The sequence below is a fragment of the Onychomys torridus genome, chromosome 4 (assembly GCF_903995425.1).
Source record: "Onychomys torridus chromosome 4, mOncTor1.1, whole genome shotgun sequence".
NCBI lineage: Eukaryota > Metazoa > Chordata > Mammalia > Rodentia > Cricetidae > Onychomys > Onychomys torridus.
Window position 1 is genome coordinate 15,107,872 of NC_050446.1, and position 22,987 is coordinate 15,130,858.

At 46.3% G+C, this 22,987-nt stretch overlaps 1 protein-coding gene across 14 annotated transcripts in view; it reads left to right on the forward strand.

The window, feature by feature from the left end:
- Positions 1-22,987, forward strand: part of Cacna1b (calcium voltage-gated channel subunit alpha1 B) — a 154,264-nt gene that overhangs the window by 69,813 nt on the left and 61,464 nt on the right. For 6 of the 14 annotated variants that reach the window (XM_036184139.1, XM_036184125.1, XM_036184128.1 and 3 more), the window contains exons 17-21: positions 1,630-1,697; positions 4,622-4,728; positions 7,666-7,728; positions 11,096-11,881; positions 12,733-12,950. In XM_036184139.1, coding sequence (XP_036040032.1) covers positions 1,630-1,697; positions 4,622-4,728; positions 7,666-7,728; positions 11,096-11,881; positions 12,733-12,950 — 1,242 coding nt within the window. The remainder of the gene's footprint in view (positions 1-1,629; positions 1,698-4,621; positions 4,729-7,665; positions 7,729-11,095; positions 11,882-12,732; positions 12,951-22,987) is intronic. The other 8 variants (XM_036184132.1, XM_036184134.1, XM_036184135.1 and 5 more) reach the window with 3 other exon arrangements.

Genomic DNA, 22,987 nt, shown 5'->3' on the forward strand with positions numbered 1-22,987 from the left:
AATTCCCTGGGCCATGGGCACCAGACAGAAGGCCTGACTTGGGTTGGTTATGGCTACCCAGTTGTTGTTTGCCTGGGTAGAGGCCAGGGCAATAGGGAGAATGGCACCGCCTGACGAGGATGCATCCCCAGACATAGGTGAAAGCGGCTTAGTCCAGTGATCACTTCCCCCAGGGGACATCAAATAGGGTCTGCAACATTTTGGATTGTCAGGATTAAGGACATCAGGATTAATGCCAGGAATTGCACTGGCCAGTGTGCCAGCAGTATCAAGATGATCCCCAACTTTTAAGATAACTGAGAAGGGCAAACCTACATGGGAGGTGAGCAATAGCAATGCTGTCATTACCGGCATAGTTCTCTTCCCTTGTGAGAAGAGGTTTATGGGAACGGCAGTGACAGACTAACCAGGCCCTGGTGAGATTCAGGGAAGACACGCCACTCTGGGACCTAGTGCAGCTGTTTTATTGATGTGAAAAGATACTATGACCATAGCAACTCTTATGCAAGAAAGTACTTGATGAGGGCTGGCTTACAATTTCAGAGGTTCAGCTCATTGTCGTCATGCCCTGTAGCATGGCAGCATGCAGGCAGACAGTGCTAGAGAAGGAGCTGAGTTCTACATCCGGTCTAAAGGCAGTAGGAAGAGAAAGACTCCGGGCCTGGCTTAGACTTCTGAGACCTCAAAACCCACCACCAGTGACACATTTCCTCTAGTAAGAGCACACTTTCTAATCCTTTCAGAAATGCCACTCCCTGGTAACCAAGTATTCAAATCTATGAGCCTGTGGGTCCAATCTCATTCAGACCACCACACACGCTGTGTAACTGTGGCCTCCTTGTTCCCAAAGGGTGGTGGCAGCACTTCACCATAGGGCTTCAGGGGCTAGTTTAGGGTGGGGTGCAGTGTTGGGCACTCAGACCACTGTATGTAACCACCCTCCCATTTCCAGTGTTACTCAGGGGAATATGTTGAGGAAGGGTGCCCAGGATTTCACAATGAAACAAAGTAAAAAACAAAACAAAACAAAAAAATGGGAACTTGTGAGCCTCGCTTAGGAACTGGTCTGGAAGGTGCTGGTCATGGGTGGATTTGTGTGTTAGATTGGGTAGGTTATATTCACAGCCATGTCTGGAGCCTGTGAGTCAGGGTGTGTTTGTTTCAAGGCTTCTCATACAGACTAGAAAAGAGAAGAGTTGGGGCTAGTGGTCTGTGTATCCTCTGAAGGAGTCAAAGGTAAATGGATTGAACACGACCTTTAATCTCTGGTTCTACAGCATCATCCCCAAAGATCTTGGTGAGAAGAGAGCGCACTCTCACCCCTCTCCCATTGTGTGTGTGTGTGTGTGTGTGTGTGTGTGTGTGTGTGTGTGTGTGTGTTTATGTGTGTATTAGAGAAGGCTGAGCTATGTGAAACTGTAGTCACAATCCTGCTTGTGAGATCAGAGGCTATGGGGGGAGGGTCTTTGTGCATCTGGTACAACATCCTGGAATGGGCTAATGGTTTTGGGGGATAGAGACTGGGGATTTGGTAGATGGGTGTTTCTGTCTTTCATGGACAACCATGGTGGGATGCTATGAGACAGTATGTGGGGCAAAGGGCTCTCTTCCTTAGCTGGAGCCAACCAGACACCCTGCTGAATGTTTTCCTAGCCATTGCTGTGGACAACCTTGCCAATGCCCAGGAGTTGACCAAGGTATGTAGAAACACCACCTGCAGCCTAGAAGGTGCTAGAAGGTCTGGGATTCAGTACATGTTACTGGGTGAAGTTATGGAGTTATGAGGAAGGACAACTCCTAGGTCAGGGTCCATGTGACTTCAGGGGAGTTTCCCTAAAGTCATGAACAAAGGGACATTAATGAGAGCTCTGGGTATAGAGGACTGCAACAGAAGCAAGGCAAGATATGGCCATAAAGGTAGGTACATGTGTGGACAGGCTCCCAGAGAAGCTATGGCTTTGGAAGAAAGCCTGGACAGCGGGATAGGGTGTCGGAGCACAGGAGGTACAGACTGGCCAGGACTACCCGTGTCACAGAAGTGCAGGGTCCCGAGATACGCTGAGCAGTGTGTGATGAGCGTGGGAAGTGTTCCCAGACAAGAAGATGTAGGAGTGGGCCTAGGACAGACTCAGTTGTGAGAACCCGAAAGGGCAGTGAGAGGACGCCTGCAGTGCTGTCCTCAGATGTGCAGCTTGGCTGGAAGCTGGAGAAGCAGGGGTGGTTCTGTCTGTGCACATCTGTGTCCCAGCAGGACAGCTCCTTCTCTAGGCAGCTCTACCCAGCAGGGACCATTCAATATTCATTTCCTATGTACAAGCCCAGTGGGAGACATGATTATACACAACCTCTCTCTCTGGTTTCCCTCTAGAAGACATCACCTCCTATCTGGTGACCTCAGTCACCTGTCCTGCTGCCTGCTAGGTAGCTAGACTGCCTGCTGTCAGCCTTAGGCTTGTGTTTTGATTCAAGTTTTGGGTCTAGTATGGAGGCTGCTACCGCGTGCATTACAAATGTTGTATGTGTGTGCATGTACTGTCTCTGTAAGGGGTGCTGTGTGTTCTCTGATGCTCAGGTTGGCACCTGTGCACTTCTCCCAAGTCTGACCTTCTCAGTCCTCTGTTTTCCTCATGCTGGGTCTAAGGAATGCAGGCTTAGATGCTTTGAAGAGGGCCTCACTTATTCAGTGTAGTGGGCCATGAACCTCCTTTGGCTTCCACTTAGCCTTCCTCTTCTGCATGCAGCCCTAGGCTGTGCCTAAGGCCTGGGATACCCCTTTTGCTCTGATCCCTGGCTTCTGAGGACTCAAGAATTCTGTCAGCTTGCTTATTGTTGTCATCAGTCTGGCCAGTGTTGATGATTGCCATCCTGTTGTGGTCAGATCCCTGGCTGAGATGCACAAGCCGGGGAACCCATATATTTCCAGAGCTGTCTTTGGTGTTAATGTTTCTGGAACCATGTGAATTTGGGATACCAGCAACATTAGTTCCTGTGCAGAAGAACACATGTGTCCTGATGTCTTTCTTCTAGTTCTCTTGTGGGCAAGAATAAGCTGAGGAGGCAGTATCTTCAGGGACCTGTCTGTATACAGAACTCTGTCTGATGGATCCTATACAGGAATCCTCCTGCCTTGGGAATTGGGACCAATGGAGGCCTGTCTGATCACATGACACTGCCTAGGTTGGACAGGAGCCCTAGAAGGGAGGACTTAATCCATTCCGTGTTAGCTCTGCATTGCTGTGACACCTAGAGAAGCAGGATGAGTGGGTGGAAGACTCGATTTTGCCTCATGTTTTCGGAGCTTACAGTCCATTGTTGGCTGACTCTTCTGTCCCTAGGCCCATGGCAGAGTCAGACATCATGGCAGAAAGTTGTGGTGGATCACAGTGGCTCTCTTATTGGTGGTTAGGGAGCAGAGATGGATAGGAAGGGGCCAGATCATGATACAGGATCCAGTGACATCCTCTGGTGACCTATGTCTTCCAGCTAGACCTCATTTCTTAAACAAACATTTGATAGATGAGCCTATAGGGCTTATTGAATAGTGAAATGGTAATAACTTAACACTTTGATAAGTGTGTTATAGCACTAATTATGTTTCTGTGAAGTGGAAATAAATTCAGACAAATTATTCATAGGATATTTAGGGCATTTAACATATACCTACCTTGGAGTGATTAGGAAGGCTCATTCCCCAGGGGCTGTAAATCAGGACTGGTGTCCTACCTTTAAAGAGTACGTGGTTGGGAGTGCTGTATGAGGCAACTAGTTATCTCTTTCCTGGGCCTGAAGCCTGAGGGTCTTCACTTTTGTGCTCCTCAAGCAGATTAAGGTACATTTTGAGGGATGCTAGCTTTCAAGGGAGCTAGGTAGGCCTAGGCTTGGGGGTTTTAAGAAACCATGGGGGCCCAGTAGCTCACATGAACAACATGGAGGTCTTCCTTCTTGGGTCATGGACTCAGCAGCGGTATTGGTTCAAAGTCCTGGAGCATAGCTTGTTGGTTTTGCTTAGCGACATGGGATCAAGGTCAGAGGGTCTCTCAGCTGGTGACTCCTCTTCCTGGACAGGTAACTGTACAAACACAAGTCCTATTTCAATTGCAAACAGCCATGTGGGGCTTCATGGAATCTGAGTGGTTCAGGCAGAGAAACTCAAAGGTGGAATATAGTTCTAGTGGGAACAGGAAAAGCTTGGCATCTTGTCCTCATTCCTGGCCTTGTGGGGTAGGCCACATTTGTTCAAGTGGTTCAGGAACTCCTAGAAGGCCATGGGGATGGAAAGAGGGACAGGTTTGCTGGTCTAGGGATGCTCAGGAATAAGGTCTGGCTACAGGCACATATATGGAGTCATCACGTTGTGAAACATGCTGGAGACGGCACAAGCTAGACAACACTGATGCAGGAATCTTGGATACTGTCACTTCTAGCCACAGACTTAGGAGGGGAGGCCTTGAAGAATACTAAAGAGCACTCATCCTGGGTCACCCTGCCCACCAGGACCTAGATGTCTACCCCAGGGTCTGGAGGGCAGAAGGCACATACAGGCATTAGGAAGAAGGACCGGTAGGTAGCCTCAGAGTGGCCACAGAACCACAGAAGACAGTCTGTTTTGTTGTTCATACAGGATGAAGAGGAGATGGAAGAAGCAGCCAATCAGAAGCTTGCTCTTCAGAAGGCCAAAGAAGTAGCTGAAGTCAGCCCCATGTCTGCTGCCAACATCTCCATCGCTGCGTAAGGCTCCCGGGGATGGAATATGGGTGGCTTTGGGGAGCAGCAGAGCCTATGTCTTCCTCAGAACCCCTGCCTTGACCAGGGCTGGTGAAGACACAGCCGACCCCTTGGACTGTGTTGAAAGGAGCCTGAGCAAAGGGCTCACTTGAGCATACTTTATGGCTTTCCCCAGCCTGAACATGGGCAGAGTGTGAGGGTGTGGCCTTCATGTTGGATAGAGTTAGCTGGTCTTCTGATTCACTGGATGATGTCTGGGTGGCCCGAGTACTCATTCCTTGGCAAAGCCCTGGCTGGGGTCAGGGGAGCAAGGAGTCAGCATGTAGATTTTACACATAATTTTCCAGAAATGTACTTTGTGAGACACAAGGTTCTAGTGGCACCTTGACAGCCCAGCCACTTCCAAAAATGTCTCTGCAAATGCTTGGCATGGAGGCATCTGTGATGAGAAAGGGCAGGTGTACTCTGGGAAGATCCAGTCTCCTTGCCAGCTTGCTGGATCTCAGGTAGTGACATTCATAGAGGTCTAGGGACTTTGGGAGGAGTTTAGTATGTAGGAGTCAGGACAGTTGGGCATGTGGCTTGGCCATAGGTGACTCTTTGGAGAAGTACCCTGCTGGCATTGAAGCTGCACACTCATCTTGCCGCATACTTTTCATAGGTTGGCACATGACCTTGACTTGGCACCTTGTGGTGACTTATGCCTGCACTGCCAAATTATGTGTTGGAATTGGTTGGTTTTGGATGTTGGTGTAGTGATTGAGTGCGTGAGCTGGTGTGTGTGTGTGTGTGTGTGTGTGTGTGTGTGTGTGTGTGCGCGCCCAAAGTGGTGGTCTGTTTCTTCCAAGAGGTCATCAGATAGTATTTTCAGAGCACTTGTCTCTAAGCGTGGAGAAAGCATTTGGCATGGGAATTGTCAGCCAGAATGGCTGCATCCCATAGGGACTGAGCTCCTGGGAACCAGGCGGCTTGGGGCATGGCATTTGTTGCTTAGCTGGCTTGTGGAGCTCAGTGTTCTACCCTGTTATTTCACTGTCTGGCTAGTTCAATTACTGACTAGCTGGCCAGGTTAATTCAATAACTAGATCCTAAGGTTGATGAGACCTGACAGGTCTCTTCTCGTTCATGTCTTTTATATGAGCTCTGTGAGCTGGTGGTGGTCAGTTGGAGAGAGGATGGCAGGTAAACATTTGCTACGATGAGCTCCCAGCCTCATGTAGACCTGTGGCATGAAGTGATGGTCTTTTTAGCATGTGCCTTCTCTGCTGTTCTTAGATATGAGCAGCTCCTGCTGCCTCTAGGGCTGCTGTTCCTGGAGGTGTTCCTGTCTAGACTGATGCCTAGGGAAGAGAGTCTAGGGTCCTTGGCATAGCCCAGAAGAAACTGCCCATACATTCCTTCCTCCACTGTCCCCACTTGGAGACACTGTTGCAGATGTGCATTCCCAAGAGTGGGCTATGTACAACAGTATATGTTAGTCTGATTTGACTAGAGCTTGTGGGGAATCGGCCACACTCGGCGAGCCCTCTTCTGTGTGTGTGGTGCTGAGTGTGAGGGCTGCTGCTATTGGCTCTTGCCACTCTCACTGAGACCTCTGAGGGCTCAGGAGCTGTATGCGAGCCCCCTCTGGTGGTTTGCTGCCAGACTCGGGAGAATGTAGCTGTCAGAAACCTTGGCAGTCTTAAGGCAGTGTCTCCCGGGGTGTCTGGGTGTCGTGGGGCTGCTGAAGGACCTTCAGTATGCATGGTGAGTGAGTGAGACCTTCTGTGCTCTGGGGAGCATGGCAGGTGGTTCCAGAATTGCTGGTGTGAGGCACAGTCCTATATAGCCCCCATGGCAGCTCCTAAGGAGTAGGCCACTAAGTGTGGGGTATCTTCCTGCTGTCTGCTGTGACTCCTCATCCTTGCCTAGTCTTCACATGCGCGCGCGCGCGCACACACACACACACACACACACACACACACACACACACAAAGACCACTCATGTCTTGCATAGTCTCACATTCACAATATTACATGTTATCACACACATTCACACATATGCTTATAATCTCCCACTCACAATTCACACACTCAAAAATCTCACAGTCACAAGTCCTGTATTCATGCTCCCAATCTCACACTCACAGCCACTCTCTCAGCATAACTGTGACATACTTACATGTCTGCTCACACTGGGGCCTTTGTGAAGGTGAACTACAGTGTGTAAAGATCTCGGCCTTTAGAAAGGGACACTGGAAAGCTTCCCAGCCATCCCTGGGAAGCCAGTGTGAAAAGAAATGACTGTAAAGAGATTTTTGCTTTCTCTGTTGTTTTTGGAAAAACTTCTACCTATCACTTGGAAATGGCTACAATAGCTACATGGAAGGTGGGTTGGTGACATAGTCTGACTCCTTCCTGGGGGTCATTGTGACCTAGAAGCCATGGGACTTGAATCTGGGAACTGAGGGTCTGGGAGCAAAGACCAGGTGCTTTTGGGGAAGGTAGGTGGGGTGGGTGCCAGTAGCCTCGCATGGTATTTGCCATGTGCTCATTCAAGGCCCACAGCTTTAGGTCAGCCTGCCCGGGTCTCTGGGTGTAGGAGACTGCTGGAATTGCTATAAAGGTGGCTGTAACTCTTCCCAGACCATTCCTCCTAGGGCAGTGTGGGCCAGGCTGTGGTGATGGATGGTCTCGGAGAGAACTGTGTCTTGTCTTCTGGCCATGTAGGGTTTGCTGGCTCACTTTAGCCTCACTTTTCTGCACATGTAGAATTGGTTCTCAGCTTCTCTTTAGCCCTGCTCTTGGCCAGTGCCCGTCTGGTGGATGCATCTGCAGCCTTCTGCCAGATGTGCACTGCGGCCCGCAACTGCACTGATGTGGTGCCCAAGTGCCACTTGTGTCTCAGAACGTTCCCTGGTTTTCTCACTCCTGTTTATGTTTTGTTTCTTGCATGTGCAGTTTTGTAAAGCAAACTCGAGGTACTGTATCTCGCAGCTCATCTGTCTCCAGCGTAAACTCACCGTGAGTGGCTCTGCTATGATTCTCCATCTGTGGCTCCATGATAACTATGTGCACACACCTCCCCTGCACACCCGACTGCTTCCCCAGTCATTTGCTTCATGGGCAGCTCCAGCCCAGCCTTCTGTGGGAATAGTGGGCATGTTCCCTGTTGCCCCCTAGTCCTCCTCACAGGCCCAGATCTTTCTGAGCTTGGCCCTACTCTCCCTTCTGGTCTCTGTCCTTTTGTCTGCTGTCTGTCTGTGTGCAGTCACTCTAGTACCTTGTATGTATCTACTTCTTGGATAGGGTGGCACTCTGTAGTCTCAGGTCTTCTGTGCTTTTCATGAAGTCCTGTGCACAGGGGTGGCAGAGAGAGTTCTTGATGACATTTCTTGGCTCCTCCTAGCCCCTCCTTACTTCGGGGAGATATGTCAGTTATTCTGAGGCAGCCTTGTTTTAGTATGAACAAAGCTTCTATAGAGCTTGTAGTACATAGATAGGCTAGGGGAGAAGGAAAAATCCAGGCACGAATGCTGAGGGCCGGAGCAGAATGGGGTAGGTAGCAGACCACGCTGGCCTTCCTGGTGGTGACACTAGCCTGCCTAGTTGGCCTGAGGAGCTCTTCCTGGGAGATGTGCTCCTGATTCTTCCCTCAAGGAAGGGGCCAGGACCTGTTTCTCTCCTGACTTCATCTGAGCTCCCAGGGGAGGTTTTGGTGCTGGTACTGCCAGCCGCTCCTCACGTTAGGGATAGTCAGGTCCCCTGTGTCTTGTGGCTGCTTTGTGTGCCTCCTTGACTGACAACAGCACAGAGCAGTATGAGTCTTCTCACAAGTGTGAGATGCCCCTGGATGGGTGTGGGCCCTGATGCCTGATAGAGTGAGAAAGCCTTTTGAGTCCTCAGTAGCTTCCAGGTGGCAGAAGTGAGGAGTCAGTGGTACACACCGGGGATGTCTCACCCTTCCGTAGCATCAGGTGACAGGCCAGCTCTGTCCAGAGACCTCACAGCAGGAGCACAGACACTCAAGATTCCTTTCTGAGCCTTGAGTTGTCCAGGGTGCTTTAGCTGAGAGCCTTGCACCTTCCATATATGGCTGGATAGCATTTAAAACTGGTACCAGGACATCCTGAGAGCAGCTCTTCCCCATGGCTCTTTAGAGAGCCCTGTTCAGTATGGATTCTGCCTGAGTAGTGCTGCCAGCCATATAGCAAGATAGGTCAGCAAGGAGTCGCCCTTCAGGAGAGGATCTTGAATCGCTTGTGAAGTAGTTGAAGAGGAACAGAATGAGCTGTCTGTCCTAGGCAAAATGAGCAGAAGTCAAAGAAGAGCTGTAGAGAATGACCAGGGCAAGGGCAGGATGGCCCAGATGTGTAGAGTGAGACTTGGGAATCTGTTCTGGGAGGAGCCCGTGGTCTCTATGGGTTTGTGAATCAGATAAACGGTCTGGTGTTATTTGGTCCCAGAGCAATGGACTGGGGGGCTGTAGCAGCCAGCAGAGGTGAGTGGGTGGCCCTTGCCCAGCTAGTTGGTATTGTTCTATGTTTTGAGGGGCCCTGCAAGCTCAGTGATACCCTTCAGTCCCATGGGCAGCCTGTATTCTTTCTGTACTTGAGGTGGTTCCTGAGAGAGGGTCATACCTGGGGCAAGGCTAGGGCTGAGTGAGCCCGGTCCTGCCATCCCACAGAGCTGGAGCATCAGGCCTGTGTATACCCTTGTTGTCTTCAATGCCCATCTTTCACAACAGAGAGCTGTGACGCTGGCCCTAGTGCTCGTTTGAGCCAGCCAGCTCTCTGCTGATCAGAGGACTCGGAAGCCAGGCCCATCTTGGTGTACTGACTGGTTGAGAGGTCCAGGTAGTGAGTAGACATCAACCCTCCCAGGATTCTTGAAGATGGGTGCATATCTTCAGGCCCTCTTCCTTTTCTTGTCTTCCAGCCTTGTGCAAAGATGAGCCGTACAGGGACAAGGAAGCTCTGTGGGTATTAGAGGGCATTCTTGGAGCAGAGATATCATGGTTGTGATGCCCTGGTGAGGACAAGGAGCAGATGCTTCTTGTTGTTCTGTCAACCTCACCTGAGCTCCTAGGGGAGGAGGCACAGATTCTGTTGTTCTTTATTGGCTTTCAGACTTGCCCGGGGCTGGCTCCTCACACAGAGAAAGGATAAGATTTGCTGGCCTCCCACTGAACAGTCTGTTACCGTGACTGGGCTGTTCCCTGGGGCGCGGTTTGCACCTGTGTTTTGAGGCAGTTGGGGTCTGACTGAGAGCTTGCGTGTTGTTCAGGCACTTCTTCCCTCCTGCCCTGTATGCATGTGAACCTAACTCCATCAACGACTAACTCTGGACCCTGAGGAGACCATGCCCTCTTTCTAGGCTCAGTGCTCATCCTTTGCAATCAATGGGCACAGGAAAAGCACCTGTCCTCGAAGTGGTCATAAAGGCTGTATGAGGTGGGTATGGAACCCAAAGCACTGATGCTGTCACTGTCATTGTTAGCGATCCCACAGACAATGCTGGGGTTGTTCAGAAGCCTCCAGACTGGAGGATGAGGCTGTAGCCTCAAATGAGGTCTCTACTTGGCAGAGGTGGGCCTGAGGCCACATCCTTTGCTGGTTTTATTCAGTAAAGAACCCAGAATGGAAAAGAGCTCCTTGTTTAGGATGTGGGAACAGAAGATGACTGGGCCAGTGAGATTTGAATGAAGGTGAGGCCTTTTATGGTTCAGTGAGAACTGAACTGGACTGCCGGCCACCCCTGATGCTGGAGGTATGTCTAGGTATGTCCAGCTCTCTTCTCAGTGGAGTGTGAGGCTCTCCACAGAGCCAGCAGAGAAGAGGGCACCGGTGCCTGCGAAACGGGCTTTCCTTGGCTTCAGACAGGACTTTGGCTCCTGGAAATTGGTTGAGCCAAATAGTGGGGGCTGCCTGAATGCTTCAGAATGCAGCAGAAGTTCTGTTTGCTCATGACAGGGCCACATGCTCCCTTGGGAAGTACCATGGGTAAGTGCCTCTAGAAGTGTCCTGGCCAGCTCCCATAGCAGACTGCAAGGTGCCTGCCTCCATCAGTTCTTCTCAGTTTGCAAGATGGTCTTCCTGGCTAGCTGCCCGTTTACCTACTCATGCTGGTACCTGGCATCCTCACAGCCTTGCACCTTTCAGACTTAGGGCCATTGTCCTCCTGCTGGAGTGGCGTCCAGAGGGCCATTGACAGGAGCTGAATTGCACCTTATCCCCATTCTTCCCCCATCAACAACATTGCAGGGGTCTCTAATGCTCTGGTTACCTCTCCTTCCCTGTCCCCACATTCCTCCATCGCTTGTGTTCATCTGCGGCTTCCCTGTGAGGCAGAGATAAACTGGATGGTGACACTCATGATAGTCTCCCCGCAGCAGGCAGCAGAATTCGGCCAAGGCGCGCTCAGTGTGGGAGCAGCGGGCCAGTCAGCTAAGGCTGCAGAACCTGCGTGCCAGCTGTGAGGCACTGTACAGCGAGATGGACCCCGAGGAGCGCCTGCGTTATGCCAGCACACGCCATGTGAGGCCTGACATGAAGACACACATGGACCGGCCCCTAGTGGTGGAGCCTGGCCGGGATGGCTTGCGGGGACCTGTGGGGAACAAGTCAAAGCCTGAAGGCACAGAGGCCGCTGAAAGTGCAGACCCGCCACGAAGGCACCACCGGCACCGTGATAGGGACAAGGGCTCAGCCGCGGCCCCTGCTGGCGGTGAACAGGAAAGGACGGACTGTCCAAAGACCGAAAACACTGAACCGGCGACCCGGGAAGAACGCCCGCGCCCTCGTCGCAGTCACAGCAAGGATGCTGCAGGGGCTGAAGTGCAAGCACGCTGTGAGCGCAACAGGCGGCACCACCGGCGTGGCTCCCCGGAAGAGGAGGCCACTGAACGCGAGCCCCGGCGACACCGTGCCCACCGGCACGCACAGGACTCCGGCAAAGAGGGCACCGCACCAGTGCTGGTACCCAAGGGCGAGCGACGCCCACGACATCGAGGCCCCCGCACGGGCCCCCGCGAGGCAGAGAACAGCGAGGAGCCCACACGCCGGCACCGTGCAAGGCATAAGGGGCCACCAACACTTGATCCCCCAGAGAGGGAGGTTGCAGAGAAGGAGAGCCCCGTGGCAGAAGGGGATAAGGAAACCCGAAACCACCAGCCCAAGTACGTAAGAGGCAGGGTATGCGGGAGGGGGTTAGGAGCCCTTACCCGAATAATAGAAAAGTACAGGATGACTCGCCAGGCTGCTCCTGTTGTCTCCCCCCCCCCCCCACACACACACAAACTCCCAATTTTCCCTTTGGTAAATCCCTTGTGGCAACCAGTGTGTACTCAGTGACACACAGGGAGGGACAAAGGACTTAGGGAGAGACTGGAGACATTGGGAACACATTGACCTGGGAAGGAGCAGAGTACCCAGGAGAAGAGAAAATTGGGGGTACTGTAGATGAAGGGGAGGATGTTGGGAGAGGAGAAACAAGAAAGGTTGCCTGCTGAGTTTACAAAAAACGGACCAGAGGGTACTGTCCTGCTTTTTGGCTCTAACTGTTGAAGAGTCCTGGAGACTGGAGGTTGAGGCTGAAGCCACAGTCTTTGTGCAAGTTAGGCACAGCTGGAAAACAGGTTAGGCACAGCTGGAGGCCGTTGTTGACGAGCAGTCTACAGAGCACTGCCGTCTGTGGGTAGAACTCTGTGCTGGGCCTTTCCTGGGGAGTGGGGTGGAGGACATCCCTGGCAGGGTGTCCTGGGGAAATGGCCTACTTTAGACTGCTTCTTTTTCCAAGGGGTTTTGATCCTCCTACAGACTATGATACCAATAGTGTCTGGCTCTGTTAAAAGCAGATGGGTCAGCTCTATACCCTCCTTTAGACCTAATTAATGACAATGTGTGTAGGGGTAATAGGAACCATGCAAAACAGGAAAGGTGGTAGCCCAAGATTTACTTGCCTTGCATAAAGAGAAAGCCATAAGGAGTTTGACCTACTGCATCAGACTAATGAGCATTCTGGTTTCAGGGAACCTCACTGTGATCTGGAGACCATTGCAGTTACAGGTGTAGGCCCTCTGCACATGCTGCCCAGCACCTGTCTCCAGAAAGTGGAAGAACAACCAGAAGATGCAGACAACCAGCGTAATGTCACCCGGATGGGCAGTCAGCCTTCAGACCCCAGCACCACTGTGCATGTCCCAGTGACACTGACAGGCCCCCCCGGGGAGACCACTGTAGTTCCCAGTGAGTATCTTCCTGTACCAATGGCAGGCCCAGCTACCCCAATTGCTGCTGCTCTCTATCAGTGACTGGGGATCCAGATTACTTCTCTGAATCTCCCCCCCCCCCCCCCATGGAGACCAAGTTCTTTGCTATCAGTATCTGTCCTTTGATATCTCTTGGCTTTCCATTGCCCTGGAGCAGATAGATGTTGAATATCTTTGTCCGTCCTCCTAAAAAAAATCTTTTCACATTGCTGGCTTATGCCAGGCTCAGTGTCAGAGTGCTGGGGACACAGTGGAACGTGGCCACTTCCATCTTCATCTTTTGTTGCTTGCCAAAGGTGGTAAGGACTGGTGCTGGGGTGGGTGGGTGAGACAAGGATCTCAGCTGTCGTCTGCCTATTCATGTGCTCCTGTAGCCTTGTCTAAACCCTGCCCCTTGTGCAACTTGCTCTCTTCCCCTGCTCATTCCTATGTGTGTGAAACCAGAAAGGAGCATGTAGCGAGAGCACAGTGAATAAGCCATGTAGTAAGAAGGGTGATGGATGTGGTCCCCACAAGGACAGACATTACAGAGAAAGAAAACATTCCAGAGAGAGGCAGAGCCTATGGAAGTCCAGGCAGCACTGAGCTCTGAAGGAGGCTGCATAAGCTATACACACCATGCACACCCTCGTGTGCCGTCAGTCACACACGCTTTGGGAAGATAGAATGGTGGCGAGGGGTGGCGTTTAACTCCTTAGCCAGCAGTCTCCCTGAGGAGAACTTGATCTTGGCCCGCTCTTGATTCACTTGCTGTGCACACAAATGGATCTATCTTCTCTGAAGAGTAGCCTAAGACTGAGCCAGGGACCCCACTGGGATTTTGTCCACAGCTAGCCCATCTGTACTGGAAGCCACAGGCTTTTTATCAGAATGTCACATACTTGGAATCACACAGCACACATATTTTCAGGTTGGCTTAAAAAAGAAAGAAAGAAAGAAAATGAACTTTATCATTATACGCTTAGGGAATTCTGTGGGTTGGTAGTTCATTTCTTAGCACACTGCAGTTCCACTGTCTGGATATATCACGGTTGTCTGTGCACCTATTGAAGGATATTTCAGTTACTTCCAGCTTTAGTAGTTACATGTTCAGGGTTCATGTTGTTATACTCCTGAGTGTGTACCTCCTAAGCATGACTGTGAAGCTGTATGTGGTAAGACTGTTTTAGTTTTGTATGAAACTGCCAAGTGTCTTTAATGTGGCTGTGCTATGATACATTCCCATTAGTGACCGATAAAGCTATCTCTGCTTCACGTAGTCCTGAATCTGTGGTTTGGATTTTTGTTGTTCTAATGAACTATATAGCAGAGTTTGTTTAACTTTGCAACTTCCTAATGAGGTATGATTTTGAGTATTTTTCATTATGTTTACTTGACATCTGTGTATCTTCTTTGGGGAGATTTTTATTCAGGTCTTTGCCTATTTTTTAATTGGTTTGTTTAATAGCTTAATTTTCAACACACACACACACACACACACACACACACACACACACACTTACTTATTTTTATTTTATGTGTTGATGCTTTGCCTGCATGTGTGCTTTTGCACCGTGTGCATGCCTGGTGCTGGTGGAGTCGGAAGAGGGAGTCAGAAACGTTACAGACGGCCGTGTGCTGCCAGGAAGTGCTTTTAACCACCAGACTAGCTCTCCAGTACCTCCTTTTATATTTTTCCACAGAGATCTTTTATCAAATGTATTTTATAAGTATTTTCTCCCAGTCTCTGACTTGGATTTTTAGTGTCTGAATGTCTGGTATATATATTTTATTTTCTTCCTGAGACGGTCTCACTATGTAGCTCAGACACTGACTTCTGTCTTTAAAATGCCAAAATTATAAGTGTTCACTACCAACTTGGTTCTCTGTCTGGTGTTCATGATTATCCCTTTTGGGGTTAATCTGATACTACTGCTAGAAGAAGAAATCGAGGGTATTGATTTTAAATTTTTTATATGTTTACTATTTATCCTGTTTTTCTGAATCTTCAAATCAAGGCATTAGTTTTAATGTTGATTCTGTTTGTTTTGTTTCCCTAGTACATTATCAAAACTTCTGTGAGTGAGTTTATTTCTCTTCCAAGTTTGAGATCTCTTAATCTGTCTGATAGCTTTGGTGGAAACACTCAGGTTATTGGGTACCTTTGCCTTGTTTTATCTTTACTAATCTAAAAATTCTAGCTTTAGACATATGTAGAAACATGTTTCTAGTATACATTAATTCCTATTTTAGTAAATTTTTTTGCCTGTTCAAAGAGTTAAATTTTGTTAAGTCTTTAAAGCATCCATAGAGGTCATATTTTCTCTTATATATGGAGATAAATAGCAATGGATTTTAGATCTGGGAATGTCTTTGCAATGTTAGATCTCAATTAGTCATTATTTATTTATTTATTTATTTATTTCTGGTATAAAAATAGAATGAGCTAAATCTGCTAACAAATAAAAATGTGGTAGCCACTGATGCAGCCTAGGTCCTCTGAATGGAGGAGACTTTTGTGTAGAGTTTCACAAGATGGACAGTGAATTCCTGATAGGGAGACTTGGTCTCTTTCCAGAGGTTGGGGGTCAATAGCTGTCAGTCTTGGAGATGGTGTCAAAGGTGGCCTTGGAGAAGCTGCTAGAGTAGCAGTGTAGTCCTAGTTCAGTGGCCCTCAACTTGTGGGTGGGTCTTGACCCCTTTGGGGTCACATGTCAGCGACCCTGCATAGCAGATTATGATTCATAGCAGTAGTAAAATTACAGTTATGAAGTAGAAAGGAAATAATATTATGTTTGGGGGTCCCCACAACATGAACTGGATTAAAGGGCTGCCGCGTTAGGAAGGTTGAGAACCACTCACTGGCCTAACTGGTGTGTAGCAATCATCAGTACTGCTCAGTAGCAGCAGCTTCTTGGGTGGAGGAGCAGAGACGATGCCAGTGGGTCTTGGGGCACAGGAAAGGCACACCTGCACAGAGCCACAGTGGCCTGCCACCTTTCACGGGATGGCCAATCTCCTTTCCCCCATAGCCTCTCCATATAGAGATAATGGAAAGCTTTGGCCAAGATGATGGCCCCTGAATGACAATGGCTACTATCTTAGAGCATTTACCACCAGACACGTGATCGTTATAGTCCCCAGTAATGACAAAAGCTAGTGAGGAGACTTATGTGAAGTGGCTGGTGGTGCCTCACAGCACCAGAAAACCTAGTGTGATTATGCAGATTAAGACAGTTATACTTACTTTAATCATTTTTTGTTTTTGTTTTTTGAGACAGGGTTTCTCTGTGTAACAACACTGGCTGTCCTGGATCTCACTGTGTAGACCAGGTGGCCTCAAACTCCCAGAGATCCGCCTGCTTCTGCCTCCTGAGTGCTGGGATTAAAGGCATGCACTACCACTGCCTGGCCAGTTATACTTATTTTGAAATGCGCTGTTGGATTCCATTAATATTTTCTTAAGAGTTTGGCTTGGTACTTTAAAGTGAAGTGTATACTGTGGTTTTATCATTCTATGTTTAGCATTGTAAGGTTAGGATATTAATACCATATAGTCACATCATACTTGACCTCAATACTCCATTCCTGAAAATCAGATGTTCCAATTATAGCTAGTATTTTTTTAGATTATATTTTATTTTCCTGGTGTTGGGGATCAAACTAGGACCTTTCACATGTTAAGCAAGGAATCCATTCCTTTTTTATGTAACATGGTTTTAAAAAGTTACCATGTTTCGTGCTAACCCAACTGCACAGTTTCACAAAATATGATGAAATATCAGTTAAACACTGACAAGTCACACAGTATCATGTTAGGGCATAAAACATTTAACATAATTTTTGCTGATCACTGGTTAAAATAGCTGTTAGTAAGGAATTGCTTTGGATACGTCCTTTCTTGAAATACTTTTAAAAACATCTGTACATGATTCTGATAATCTGCCACTGGAATTTGGACTCCTGCCTGTGAGTTTTTCTCTGATTACTCTGTTAAAAACATTATATTGTGTTCTGGGTGGGCACACCCTTCTACATGAACATCAGGCAGTAAAGGTAACAACATTGTAGTGACATGTTTTGTTGGAGTGTTGGGCATTACAAAAGAAGAGACTGTGAACTTGGGGAATTTGCCTCAAGTGAGGAGCTGGCCTGTGGAATATTATTAGTTCATAAAAAGAATTGGAATGTTTTACTGTTTGGTGCTGTGGCACAGTCTTTGTAGAACTTTATAAAGTTATCTCATGGACTTATATAATGGCAGCTCCTTGTATACTGGTCTATTTGTTTATTGTCTCTTGAAATGAATTTGGTAAATTATATTTTCCTTTAAAAAATACCCATTTAGGGACAAGGGAGATGGATAATTTGGTAGAGTTTGTCCCACAAGCATAGGGACCTTAGCTTAGATCCCAAGTAGCCATGTAAGGTCCAGCAGTGAGCCTGTAAGCTCAGTGGTGGGAGATGACCCTGGGGCTTGCTGCCAGTCAGGCTAGTTGACTAGTAAGCTCCAGGTTCAGTAAGAAACTCTGTCTCCCCCAAATAAGATGGAGAGAGATTAAAGAATACCCAGTGGTGATTGGCAGCCTCCAAATATACACCTTTACACATGTGTACACATGCATATGTACACACCAAACAAGCAAAGCATTGGCTTAAGTTCTTCCTTTCCTTTTTTTTTTTTTTCTTTTCTTTTTCTTGGTCAAGACAGGGTTTCTCTGTGTAGGCCTGAGTGTCCTGGAACTCTTCGTAGATCAAGCTATCCTCAAACTCACAGAGATCCACCTGCCTCTGGCTCCTGAGTGCTGGGATTAAAGGCGTGTGCCTTAAGTTCTTTTTTCTTTAATTTACTTCTTGTTCAGTGTTTTTTTTTTTTCCCTTGTCATTTTTAGAATCTGAGCATTTCTGTGATTTCTCCTTGATTAGATTAGTTGGTGGTTTATATACTTCATAATCTTTATAAAATGAAAACCAATATTTTAATTCATTTGTTATTTCTACCATAATTTGTTGTAAGAAAATCACTATTTTCCATTTTGTCATTATTTTTTTCTTCTTTTTTGTTTTATTTTGTTGTTGTTACTTTTCTAACTTCTTAAGTTACTTATGTATTTTATATTAAACATGTATGTCTAGATTCCTCCCAAAGTCTCTACATGAAAACCACAAATGAATAATTTAATTTTTTCACTTTTTATTTTTTCTTTTTCTCCATGTCCTGATAGTGATATCAATGCCACAGTTTCTCAAGCCTACAATTCTTCTGCCTTAGCCTTCCAGTACTGTGATTATAGACCTGGGGTACCACAGTCAAGTTTAGTTTTCTTTTTCATGATGTCCTTGTCTGGTTTGGGTATCAAAGTAAAAATGGATCCATAAAATGTTTTAGCTAATGAAACTATTCCCTCTGCTAATTTCCAGAGTATATTATGTTGAACTGGGTACTAATTGTCCTTTAAATTACTAATTGTCCTTTAAATAATTGGTAGAAATTGCCAAACAAGCATTTCCATCTGAGTTATTTTAAATTAGTACCTACAGGGTTATATTATTGGTATCATTTTGGATGTTTTGTACTTTCTGCTTTTAAGGACATTTACATATCACTGACGTTGTCAATTTTATATTATATATATGGTGTGTAGAGTACGCCATAGTTGGTCCTTGTTATCCTTGTGACGTCTTCAGGCTCCTACCTCATGCCTTTGATTGGCATGTATGGTCATCTCTTCCTTTTCTTAGTCTTGCCACATTGTTGGTCTTATTGATGGTTTGAAAAAGTTAGATTGCTTTGTTGATTTTTTTTTTTTCTGTTTTCAGGAGTTTCATTTTAAAATTTATTTTTGTGTTTGTGGGTACACACGCATACAGAAGTCAGAGAACACCTCTGTTAGGTTGATTTTTCTTCTCCCTTTATGTGGGTCCTAGGAATTGTATTCAAATCACCAGACTTGGGCAGCAAGTGTCCTGACCCACTGAAACATCTTGTTGGCCTATTTTCATGTTTTAGTTTAATTTGATTTCTATTTCCCATTGCTTTGTGTTTGCTTTGCTCTTTTTTAGTTTTCTTGTGATAGGAGTATATATTAGTTTGATTTTCCTGCTTTTCTTTCAAAAATTTTTATTAGGCTTTTGCCTGTGTGTGTATGTATGCACAGCATGTGCACGCCTGACACCCTCAGAGATTGGAAGAGCATCATCAGATCCCCTGAAACTGAAGTTAGAGGTGATTGTGAGCTGCCATATGGGTGCTGGGAACCTCTGCAAGAGCAATAAATGCTCTTAACTCCTGAGCCATCTGGCCAGCCACCTGCTTTTCTAATACAAACATGTAGTACTGAAAGTTTCTCACGTTTCTCCCAGAGGTTTTCGTGGGATACATTTTAATTTGACTCATGGGTTGTTGAGATGATACCAGGATAATTTCCAGTGTTTGCAGATTTTCCTTTGTCTGTCTGTTATTAACTCCTCCTTTTATTACTTTGTGGTCAGTAGCTACATTCTATAGTATTTCTTTTCCTTGAAGTCTTTAGGTTTTGTTCCATGGCTCAGGATATAGGCCACAATAGATGTTTTATGGGAGTTGGGAAAGAACATGTGTTCTGCTGTTGCTGGGTGGAATGTTGTATAAAGGCCAGTTCCATCCTCTTGGTTGGTCTTCTGTGTGGGTGTTATTTATGTCTAGATCTGTCGGTTGTTGAGAAAAGGATACTGGTCTCTAAATGCAACTTTGTGTCTAATCTACCCTTGCTTTCACACTGTGAGTTGTTACTTTCACATTTGTGAATTGCTGTTAGATATGAACACATTTATAGTTTGTCCTTTTGGTGCAACAGCCTTTTCATCATTGTGTTATGCCTTTCTCTGACCCAGTAATTTTCCTTGATTTGACATCTATCTTATCTTGCAATAACAGCTTTACTGTTTTTAATTAATATTTGCATAGTTGATCTTTTCTACCTTCCATTTTCAGGCTAGCTGTATAGTTATATTTAAAGTGAATTTTTATAGATAGCATGTAGTTGAATCATGGTTTAATCCACTGCAAATTCTTTTATTTGGCATTATAACATTTATATTTAATGTAATTGTTGGTAAGAGTACAGCTTAAGTTTAAAATCCTAATTTTTGTTTCTGTTTGTTCTCTGTGTTTTTTTATTTCTCTAGTTTGTTTTTGCTGCCTTTCTTGGAGATTACTTGAATGTATTTAAAAGCCCAATTTGGTTTATCTATAGTACTTTCAAGTGTCTGTTGTATATGGTAATTGCTTTAGCTATTTTATTATATAACTTAATCCAGTTTATTCATTCTGCCAGTTTGAGTATAGTATAAAATTTCTCTATATATACCTCTCGTTTATAATATAATATTCTTAAATTTTTCCTCTGCATAAGTTTAGAATCTCAGCAGAATGTGTTTGAATTTTTATTTCAGTTGTCAAACATAACTTAGGAAACGGAAGAAAAGAAGGAAACGATTATATTTAATCATTTTTCTCTTATTCTTTCTTCCTTTCTGGTATTCTATATTCTTTCATAAATTGTCTCTGTGTGGAAGGCTTTCTTTAGCTATTCTTTTGGAAGAGATCTGCAGGTGACAGGTTCTCTTTAATTTCCTTCATCCAAGAATGTCTTGATGTTCCCTTCGTTCCTGAAGGATATTTTCATCGGGTCTAGAATTCTGGGTTGACAGCTCTTTTTTTTTCAGCACTTGAAAAAAACGTGTGCCTCTTCTGAGCCCATGGTTTCTGATGAGAAATCTACTGTCACTCCAATTGTTCCCTTCCCATAGGTAAGACGTTGTTTCTCTCTCGCTGGTTTCAAGGGTTGTTTTGTCTTTATATTGCAGAAGTTTGAGTACACTGTATTTTGATGTGGACTTCTTCAGATTTATCCTGTTTGGGGTTCGCTCAGCTTCTTGACTCTGTAGGTTAATGTCTTTTGCAAATTTGGAACTATTTCATCTTTTATGTCTTTGAGGACTTCCGTGGTTCCACTTTTTCCTTTTCCATCCTTAGCTCAGTAATATGAATGCTTAATATTTTGTTGTACTCCCAGAGGCTCTTGAGCTCTATTGATTTTTTTTTTTTTTTCGGTATATTTTCTCTCTGTTGATCAGACTGGGTGATTTCTAGTTTCCTGTCTTCTAGTTCATTGATTCTTTTCTCTGTGCTCTCCATTCTGCGGTTGAGCCTGCCCACCTGTCAAGTTTTTAATTTTAGTTACTATGTTTTTTCAATTCTAAAGTCCTCGCTTGGTTCTTTAGGTCTTCTGTTTCTTTGCCGAGATTTCCTACTTTTTGTTTGCTTCAAGTTTTGTTTTTGGTTTTTTTTCAACTGTCTGTTAAGAATTTCTGGGATGCTGTTTTAAAGTCTTTGTCAGATAGACTTAACATCCGTTTTCGTGGTGCCTGTTGGTTGTTTTTTCTTGTTCAGGTTGATTTTGTGGTTCTTAGTGTGGCAAGCAGGTTTTTTGTTTTTATTGAAACCTAGCTACTTTGGGATTATACCCTGAGCCTCCGAGTCTCGTTTAAACCTGCTTTGGCTTGTCCGCTGTGATATACTCAAGGAGGAAAATGGAGACCTCCTTGTGAGCCCCAGGTGAGGTGGGGAAACAGATTCTGGCTTGGCTGCTGTGAGCATCAGTGGAAGAGACCCTTCATTATTGCTGGCCTAAGGGGAGGTACCAGCTCCCCAGCAGGTCTGCACTGCTCCCATGTGACTGCCGTGAACAGCAGGGTGGACCTGATTACCACCAGCTGGTAGTGTAGTTCCTGGTTCTCCGCCAGCACTCATTTTAGTGAGATGGGGAAGGTACTTCCTTAACTGTTGGTGAAACTTGAAGTCTCCATGTGATCTTCACTGGTATTGCATGGCTTATGGGTCTGGTTACTTGAGGGTGGGGATGGAAGCCCGTGCTCCTACTCGGCTGTCTCTCATCCTACTCCAACTGGGGCTTTGGGTTGCCTCTTACAGCAGGGATGGTAGAGGTCTGGATTCCTTCCTCAGCCTGTGCTGGTGTGAGTAGAAACGGCCCATTTGTTTCATTGTTTCTGTTGAGTTGGCAGTGGTATAGCGATTGCTGCCTGCATGTCGTCTGGTTTACTCGGCTCACGTTCCCAGGTCCTTTCGCCAGGGAAAGGATGTGCCTGTTGGTGTTTATGAGTTCTAAGCCAAGGCTGGATATGTGAGGCATAAAATAAAACCCAGAAAAGGAAGCGTTCTTACTGTGCTGCTCCTTGGCTCTAAAGTTCCTTAGCCGACCTGCCATTTTCTTCCTGTTTTTCAAAATCTCTCTACGTTTATCTTGCCCAAGGATCACATATATCCAGGTGTGCTTCGCTGGATGGAGAGGGGAGGATACTTTAACTGCATCTGTCCAGAAGGTCACATCTTGAGCTAATTTCTCTGTGTGGCATGAGGTAAGGATTAAGGATCTCTCCTGGCCTCTGGCCCTTATGGGATCTCCAATCACTTCATTACCATTTGTTAAAAAAAGGACTGTCCCCTTTCTTTTAAATTACTTGTGCTGAAAGTCAGGTGGTAGATGATACTGAATTTCATAAATGTCTGGAATTACATTTTAGTGGCTTGTTCTTTCACATCGTTTTACTGTTGTGTGGTAGACGTTGTAGTCGTGTCTGGGTTTGCCTGCCTCCTGTGTAACTCTAATCCTTTTAAAAATCGTCCCTTATTTAATGGTTTTTTTCTCTTGATGCATTGCACTCCATCTTTTCCTTGCAGTACTTTCAGCCATCTCTTCTGTGGGCGCCTTGTAATTTCTGAAATGACTTAGGTGTATTGTTGAGTTTGTTTTCCTCACGTCCTCTCCTCAACTTGGTGAGCTGTCATCCCCCATCTACACCGATCTTCCCTGTGGCCGTTAGGTCTGTGGTACTCTTTCTCATTGGCAATTGGCTGTATAATTGTATTCATATTTCATGTTTGATATTTCATGTTTGAGAGTTGTTTACAGGTGTGTGTGTGTGTGTGTGTGTGTGTGTGTGTGTGTGTGTAATAGCTTCATTAAACAGTTT